Below are 9,461 nucleotides of genomic sequence, written 5' to 3'. Positions count from 1 at the left end.
GTCTTATATTAAATTATGTCCACTAGTTTTTAGTTGGCAATAAGCTAGATTGTTGGGTTATGTGTCAAGGTGAGTCAAAGGTTTGGGCTCCATGTCATTAGGTATTTTTGTTACAATGTCAACAATTTCTATTTTGTAAGCATCTATGCAAAGAGCCCTCTTGTCCTCAGTATATCCGTCTATATAATTTACCTCCTCTACTAAGGTACACACAATCGTCCTATACACAACCCTTGATGAATATAATCAATGGAAGTTGTGGCATGGAGGATTTTTCCTAATATCTTCTTAACAAGGTCAGTCATTTGTTGACCCATTCTATCAACATAAAGAGTGTCAAAAACTTGCATCTTCATAGCCTTTTTTATGACAAAATTGGGGGCTATCAGGTGGCCACATGGTGGATCTTTTATCAATTATGCATGCCTAGCTTAGATTGTGGGGCTCTATGCGTCGATGGCATTTTTCTTGGACAAGTGATGAACCTTGTGGCTCTCTATTCTTTAATAGAGCTTAGCTTGGACAAGTGGTGGTTCTTGCATCAATTCTCTATATACCTAGCTTACATTGTGGCCCTTGTGGCTTTGTATACTTTAGTGGAGCTTATCTTGGACAACTGGTGACATCAACTCTCCTTGCCTAGCTTAGAGTATCAAGTTTACGACTCTCTATGAAAAACGATGTTATTATCTAAAAACAACGATGTAAAGAATCTAAAGTACTCGCTTTGACCTAAGCTTGGATAAAGTTAGTGGTGCCTTCAAAGAAAGCCTCCCATGTTGAGATAACAGAGGCAGGGTAATAGAGCATAAATGATAATAATGCATGAAAAACGATCCCTTGCTCGCAGATTGAAACCAATGGACTTGATGTTTAACAATATACTAAGTTTGGTAGCCATGTATATTAATTGAAGTGAGACCTAGACAAAGTAAATTTAGACAAATTTATAGTACTTTTTACATGATAAATGGATGTCTTCCAATGTGGGTATTAGGATTTTCTTTTTAGGTTTGATTAAATGTGTGTCAATGACTATTTCACTACATCCTTCATGTGAAAGAGTTTAATTGAACTTGAAGACTTGTGAAACAATTAGTATCAAATTAGAACAAGGGAGACACTCAAATTCTTGAACGTTACCTTCTCAAACTTACTATGAAATAGAAAAATTCACTCTTATTTCTTATGGGGTCTCCTTGGAGCAAGTGGAAATTTTATCAATTTACACATTTTGAATATACTTGCACAAGTGATCGATCTTCAAGTCCCAAACCTTTTATGTTGAAATAGGGCATCACTTCAACATAGACATGTTACCGTATACATGTGGTAGTGATGTGTGTGAACACACTTCGGACCATCGGGGCATTTTTTCCCTCTTTAGGAGGTTTTCCTCCCCATGCAATGTATATACGTCCATTCATTCTAGGGCTATCCATCTTTTCCATTGCACACTAAGTTATACACTCTTTGTTGTGTGCCTTGAGCTTCCTTCGTCTTCCCCAAGCTGTGTGTGTAACCCTAATTCCAACAATTGGTATCAGAGCAGGTTGCGTACTCCTGGGTTTAGTTGCCAGTAGCTCCAGCACATGCCTGCTCAGTTTCTCCAATTTTAGTGAGCTTTGGCGAGCGTTCACTCATTTTGGCCTTTGTTTCCACTTTAGGCACAATACTGCACAAGCTATTTTGACATTTTGTGGAAAATTTTTATGGGTACTGTTTTTTGTATAACAGGACCTTACAATCTTCTACGGTTTCTGCTATATAGCCACTTCGTTTCTCCTCTTTTCGGGCAGTTTTCACATCAGGTGCATCATTTACTATGGCTAACAACAACACATATGTGTTCAAGATGTTTGTTGTTGAGGACAGATTGGATGGGGACAATTACTCCATGTGGGCTTACATGATGCAGCATGTTCTTGTGTCAAAGGGTGTCTCGAATATTGTGCAGGGCATTGATCTGCGTCTTGGTTTTGAGGATGTAGGCGATGTTGCAGGTAAGGATTAATGTTGTTAGAGTTGTTTTGCCTACGATAGAACAAACTCGTTGGGATGTAAAAAGGATGCGCAGGCTCATGTGTTGATTGTGTTGTCTGTGAAGCGCACCATTACTCCTCACATTCGTTCAACGAAATCTGCAAAACAGGCTTGGGATACTCTAGCAGGTCTTTATGCAAGCCGCAATGAGGCTAAAATCGCTTTGCTGCGTAAAGAGATAGAATCAAAGATTATGCATGAGGAAGATGATATGGAAACTTTCCTTGTTGGTGTCAATGATATCAATGAGCAACTTATTTATGCAGGTGAAGTCATTTCAGACAATTCCCTTATGCAAACTGTCCTTGATCCCTTGCCAGACTCGTACCAGACTTTTGCTAGTACTTGGAGACTCATGACCCAAGGAAATCCTGAAGTTGTCAAGTTTGATGCATTGTGTACATTGCTATTGCAAGAGTCACTTTCCAAAAAAAAGAGGACTAGACAGCTAGACAACGTGCAGTTGAACAGGCTTTTATTCATGCTCAAAGAAAAGGTGGGAATAGCAATGTAACCACTTCTTATGGTTCTGCTGCGAGTGGCAAAACTTATGTTCCTAATACTTGTGCTGGCATCACTTCGTCTGGCAATTACGGTGATAAGGGTTACAAGAAGATGCGTTGCCTTTATTGTAAAGCTAATGATCACTTGATCAAGCAGTGTCCTAAGTTGAAGGCCAAAGAGGCAAAGAAGAAAGAGGGGGGTTCCACTACAAATGCAGCTATCTTGTCTTAAGATAAAAGAGGTAAGATAATAAAGCATTATTGATCATAATGTACAAAAAAATGATTCCTTGTTGAAGAATTTGATTGAAACCGTAGGGCGGCCTAATATTATAACGATGTATTTTGGAATTTATGCATAGTAATTGGAATGAGACCTTTTAAAACTAAGTTTTCCACAAATTTGTAGTATTTTCTACGTGATAGTTCGAAGTTTTCCAACATGGGAATTGGGATTTTCCCACTTTACCTAATACGGTCTTTGGTGTTGTTGAGGGGAAGATCATGCATAAGTTGCAAGGGAAAATGATGAATAAGAAGAACATGCCTCATTGTTATTAGATTGAGATAATTTCTATGGTTGTCTACGTCATGAACAGAACACACACTATTGATGTACACAATATGACACCCAAGGAAAAGTTTAATGATAGAAAACCTAATGCTTTTATTGGGTATTCCCTTGAGCCAAAGGGTACAAATGTTACAACGTTATCCCACATCAAGTGAGGGTGAGCAGGGATGTGGTTTTTAATTAGTTGAAGAACTACTATAGTGATGTAAAGGATGATTTTAGGGCTGATGTAAATGACAAAGTGACTACACAAAATACGGGTGCACAATCATAGCTTTTAAAGTGGACTGTAAGTAATGTTGAGAACCCATAGAGTGGCTAGTCTCGTAATGTAATCAGAGACCTCATCTGCATAGATACCAAACAAGGTAGGAGATAGCGGACATCCTTGCTTCACTCGAATAGTGTAGTGAACCAGGGTAGAAACCCCCTCGAGAGTGTGTACCTACCCAACAACTATCCGTATTAAGCGATAATCCTTCAAATGAGCTTTGTGGGCACCCCCATGACCTGCAGTCACCGCAACAAAAGCTTTGCGGAAGTCCACAAAGCTACAATATATCCGTTTCCCATGTGACCTGCCCTCCTAAATAATGGCTCGTAGAGTCAAGATGTGATCAAGAGTAGAGAGACCCCTCCTAAAACCAGCCTGTCATGTTGCTCGTATCCCCCATGTCTCTGTCCATCTGCTCAGCTGCTCTCAAGAATGGATGCGTATGCTAATGTGTGACCCATCATAATAGTACGGTAGTTCCCAGGTTCCATAGGGTCTCCTATCTTTAGGATAGGCATGATAGTAGACAAACTCCGAGTCTCAGGCAGACACTCACACAGCACGATTAAGCATCATAGCTAGAAGCTCTGCAAGCATATCTCTGGCATGAATAAAATACTCGGCCACTAATCCTTCATGATCATAAGCTCTCACATGCTTCATCATGTAAGTGGCTTTCTTTACAATCTCCACTGTAAAGAAGCCATGCATGCGGGCATGGGTCTGGTGGATCCAGTAGAGGTGGCTGCCATGACATTGTATAAAGAGATGATGCATATCAGCCCCACCCCTCCAAATAAATAATAGCTAGAGCGGGAAAAGATTCATGAAAAAGCCGCCAAGCCTCAGTCGGATCGTGGCTGAGAAATAGTTGATATAACTCTCGCTCAAGGCTAGCCAAAAAGGCCCTTTTCTTCCAACATACTAAACGCCGGAGGGCAATACACAACTATCTGTGAGTGATGACTCCTAGAGAAACGTCTCTCTGTAGAGTCGGGCTCTCAAATCTCTACACTTCTCATCATACCAATTGTTCAAGGGCATAGTCCCAAAAAGGCGTCTCTGCTCGAATTGTGTATGTGGATAAGCCTCACTAGCCGCATCCCGTAGAGCCTCTGTCAGAATATGGGTGAGCTCCTCCAAAGGTTGCCTTGGATCCTCTATGCATAGGCAACTAGAAATCCCATCCATGTCAACAGAGTTTGTCTCCAAAGTGAACGTATATCCTGTAGGACCTCCTGCTCGTGTCCTCTGAGCTGTGGTGAACTGGAAGGAGATGTAAAGTGTCAAAAGGGCATGGTCCACTGCTACCCCAATGGCCGGGGTCGAACTGTGAAGTCCTCAGTATGGGAAAGCAAAATCAACGTGGGCCATAATATAATCCAGTGTGCTAGCACTGACAATGTGGGAAGCAAGTAAACCCAACGACTACTGGGAATCTCTGTAAAGCCATTAAATATGGCTAACCTATGTGCGGCACCCATATCTAGCAAGTATCTCCCATACTCTATACACTGTGTATCTTGTCAGCGTCTGTCCAGCCCCATGTCTATGGTGTCCAACTATCTCAACATCTCCTCCGAGGTATCATAGAAGACTGTCTAATGGTTGCCCGTTCGGGCATTGAAGTCACCAGGAGAATGATGTCCCCATCCCTAGAGAACTCCCATTCGTCATCATCAAATCTCCAACACTTCAAACATTATTTATACGTTCTGAGCAGTTTGTAACAAAGCATCTGGAGACAATGCCTACCTTTCGCTCCACACACACACACACACACACACAGACTATTCTTTTATTGAGCATTGATCCTGCACTCCATGTCTTTCTGAGAACAGTGATCGGATTGCATTGGCATGAAAATGGAATAAAAAACAATCATTAAATCAAACCAAGACAAGATAACATGGTAGCTGCGACGTTTCCTCCTCAATGATAGATTACTGAAGACAAACGGTGTCTTCTTGAAATGACTACCAAGTTTGGAATATCTAACATTGACTAGAGATGAAGGTACTTGATAGGCCAATAACATACCCCACATTGGAGGGCTGAGTGAAAAGCTCTATACAGAAGGTTGAAGGGAGAAAAACCCATTTTGTACGCGCACACAAAATTCTTGGTGGAGCTCCATAAGTCCAACCAGAAGATACATGGATACAAACCATAATCAACAGCACATTCTGCTCTGATAAGCAGGCCATTATCAGCCCCATGGCAAGTCGCTCTGTGCCTGAAACTCGCTATCAAGCTCACTGTTTGCAAACCTTCCAAAACAAGGAGCAAATCCTGACTTTCTGCGACCTCTGCGAGAAGCACTTGAGATTAAAGCAGCTCGGCAGATTGATGAGGGGTCACATATAGACTTATGAATCAGCTGTAGCTCAGCCACCTTTCAATCTTGCTCAACCACACACTGTAATAAGGTATTGTCTTGCAAAGTTTTGCATCCATCTCGAAACTCACCTCCTGGAGCCTTCAAACAAGCTAGCTAAAAGCCCTTAAATCACTGCTTGCAGATCCATACAACAAATCGTACCCGGGATGGCGTATTGGTGCAGCATCCGAAAACTGCTGACTTACCTGATGGGCAGAGTGAATTTTTTGGAAGAGATGTCTAAGGACCTTTTGTTTATCGTCCCACGATAATTGAGAGATGTCAATTTTAGGGGCCGTCTTGACTGGTACATCTTCAAGGCTCTGCAAGATGGGAACATGCCTCTCAATCGATGTCTCAGCATTCCTCAATGGTCCCTGAGGAAGGCACTTAGTCGGTGAAGAACCAGTCCTTGACCGCAATGGCGATCCAGAACCTGGCCAAGATGATGATGGCTGTGCCGATGTAATATGCGGAAGAGAAACTTTGTTTCCATCTGAGAAGCCAGTAGGATGGGAGCGCTGCAACACTGCATTTGGCCTCTTTGGATTCTTTTTTGAACTACGTATCTGATCACTGACTTCATGGAGAGACTCAATCAGAAACCCTTCAACTTCTCCACGCTCTCTAAGAAACTGCTGTGCGAGCTGCCGTACTTTCTTTAGCTCGTTAATCTTTGCTTGTGCCAGCCTCTTCAGTGTCTATATCATGGACAAGATTACTAGAATCTTAGCTGTGAAAGAAACATACACCATGTTTGTTTGCATTGGGGAACGACGTGATACGGTCCCCAATGATTTACGGTTGTCGATTGCACTTGCAAAGGCAAACCTGTTTTTCAGTTTGGATGGAAGCAATCTGTTTCTTATGATCCTCTTCTAGTTCTCTCCTTTCAGCACTATACTGGCGAATAACTTGACCAAGGCTCTTTTCCAACTTTTGAAGCTGAGAAAAATCTCCTCTCTCTCTCTCTCTCTCTCTCTCTCTCTCTCTCTCTATATATATATATATATATATATATATATATATGTACATATATATATACATGTACATGTACATGTATATATACATGTACATGTACATATATATATATGTACATGTATATAAACTCCCTAAGAGTCTCCAATATCTGACTCCAGAATTGCCCGGATCTCCAAGGCTTCTTGATGCTTCTTGCAAAAGAAGTAATAATCTTCGCAGCATCAGATGCAGTATGTTGCACCCATGAAAATTTATCTATGCCTTAAGAAAATCATGACAATGTGCTGCACAAGGGGTCCACACAATGCTAGGAAACTCTAACTCCACCATCTCCCCCATGGCCTTGCAGTTTGATGCATTATCAGTGACTGCCTGTACAACAATTTCCCCCCCCCCCCCAACCTCATTGATTGCCTATCGTATATGGCCATAAATGAACTCTTGTCATCCCGCCTAGGCAGGTGTCAAAGCGTTGTCAATCAAAGCTCTCCGCTCATCTAACATTTTGGTGTGCATCTTTGTACAGTAAAGACCGCTCCATGACTCTATCTGGCCAACCTGTGCAATCATCTATACCAGTGCAAGCAATCGCAATCTCAGCAATCCGTTGCCGCTCTTTCACCCAAGACTGTGCATCAACACGAGAAGGCAATGTGGTTTGCCGCACACGTGGGAGAACATCCTCCTCAACCTCACTATCATCAATATGTGCCCTCTTTCTACCACCTGCAGGTTGGGCTGATGCTCCTTCTCTATCTCTTTTAGTAAACTCTCCCAGAAAAGCTGTAACACGCTTGGACACTCCCAACGAGAAATCAATAGCAACACATGTGAGAAACTGGAACAACAAAACTTGACTCCGTCGCTTCGTGTCGACTATCTTCTTCTCTCTCTATCCATTACTTCTTTCTTTATTGCTTCACAAAGGTACAATAGCCAGAAGGCTCTTGCTCAGCCTCCGCAACTCAAATGCCAGAGTGAGCCCCCCAAGGCTGTATTTAAAGGCCCCTGGCCTCAAAAAGCATCATATCATATAAGAAAAGCAAGAGTTCCAAAAGCTCCCACGCTCAGATCTCACGCCCAAAAGCTAGCTCCGCACGCATGCCACACTCTCGATCAGTGCGTCCCAAGTTGGTAGGGTTACGTTTTAAAAACCCTAATCCCCTGTCTTTCCTTGCCACATCACCTCACTTGTGACGTATCCCCCTTTTGAAAGAAGAGTAATTGCCCTCTTGATTACACCTACAAAACAGGCAAAGGAAAACAACTAGCTTAGTAGACACTCACTCCATGTCCCCATGCACTAGACGGCACAAATCCAGACTTCCACAAAGACAACAGTCATTGAACATTCACATCATTATCCCTGTCGAGATCTCGGATGAGAATCATGATCATTGTAACTTAGTTAGCCATGATCACATCCAGACCGTGCTGATCTTTTTCACGGATGTCTTAATCTAGTAAATCTCGTTACTATCACATTCACATCACCCGTCAAGTGAAATAGATAAAATATTGCAAACTTCATAGTTTTTTCATACTCTAAACATATTGCATACACATACAGGTATGAAAATATGAAAAGAGTATGATACAAACCCGTAGAAATACCATACGTCTGATTTCATATGCCGTAAAGAAAATAGGGGGGAAATATAACCTTAAAGCTAAGTGATTATTACAATTTACTTTAAAATGAGTATAAGAAGGCTTAGACTTCGAGTATTATAGAGTTAACTTACAATTTACACGGTACACCATCACAAAGCCTAGAAATATATAAAACATGAGGAAGTTGCAGAAAAATAACACCCGTATGTAGAAAGGGGTGGTTCACTTAATAAATTGTTTGCCAACTCGGCCTTTTAGGCCAACATTTTGTGGGCGCCCAAAATTGTAAGGCTCTTAACTTGTGAGACAGAGAGCAAATGAGGCCTCTGCCCAGCTTAAAAATCAGCGCCCTTTTTTCTGTAGGAGGAAAGTGCATGAAAAATTGACACTTGGCGCATTAACAAGCATTTTCCAGTTTCGGGTTCGCCACTTAAAAATCTCCCGACTGGTCACTCAGTTGACTTCGCGGCAGAGTAGTAAAGTGTTTCCCTAGTCATACCGGAGGAAATGACGCGAACACATTTCACGGCCCAAAATAGCAGAACCTCCTGGGGGTATTAGGGTCCGTTTAGGGCCGAAACCCTAAACCTGCAAAAATACACAGCAGGCTGTAATTCCCTATTTTGGGCTCCGTTTCGCGTGCCGGTCGCATCTGTAGCAAAACCTCGAGCTCCCGCACCAGAAGGGCTACTTGCCCTTTGAATTGGACGAGATTTCTCACGTGAAACCTCTCCGAATTCACCTGTACCTGCGGGGGATTAGCCGCTAGCTAATCCAGTACTTGTGCAAGAGGCTCTTGCCTCGACAATCGCGCATGAACCCACATAACTGTACATTGGTCAAATGAAAAGCCCACTAGAGGGGCATAACATACTGCTCATAGGGGAGAGAGAGAGCAGTACGTAGCGTGCAGGGCATCACTCTTGGCACCGCACTGTACATAAGGGGGAAAGGAAGCACTCCATAGCTCTTAACCTGTGAGACAGAGAGCAAATGAAGCCTCTTCCCAGCTTAAAAATCAGCGCCCTTTTTTCTGTAGGAGGAAAGTGCATGAAAAATTGACACTTGGCGCATTTACAAGCATTTTCCAGT

General features: G+C 42.3%; 1 protein-coding gene across 2 annotated transcripts in view; it reads right to left on the bottom strand.

Annotated features, from left to right (window-relative positions):
• Positions 1 to 5,294: 5,294 nt before the first annotated feature.
• LOC147451461 (uncharacterized) overlaps positions 5,295 to 9,461 on the bottom strand; it is a 101,163-nt gene continuing 96,996 nt past the window's right edge. For both annotated transcript variants that reach the window (XM_086520359.1, XM_086520360.1), the window contains exons 8-9: positions 6,606 to 6,719; positions 5,295 to 6,475 (exon numbers count right to left, since the gene is read on the bottom strand). In XM_086520359.1, coding sequence (XP_086376485.1) covers positions 5,885 to 6,475; positions 6,606 to 6,719 — 705 coding nt within the window. In that variant the 3' untranslated portion in view covers positions 5,295 to 5,884. The remainder of the gene's footprint in view (positions 6,476 to 6,605; positions 6,720 to 9,461) is intronic.

Source organism: Adiantum capillus-veneris, chromosome 9, assembly GCF_014529385.1.
Source record: "Adiantum capillus-veneris isolate H3 chromosome 9, ASM1452938v2, whole genome shotgun sequence".
NCBI lineage: Eukaryota > Viridiplantae > Streptophyta > Polypodiopsida > Polypodiales > Pteridaceae > Adiantum > Adiantum capillus-veneris.
Note: the sequence above shows the minus strand (reverse complement) of the source record. Positions and strands in the feature narration are given on the sequence as shown.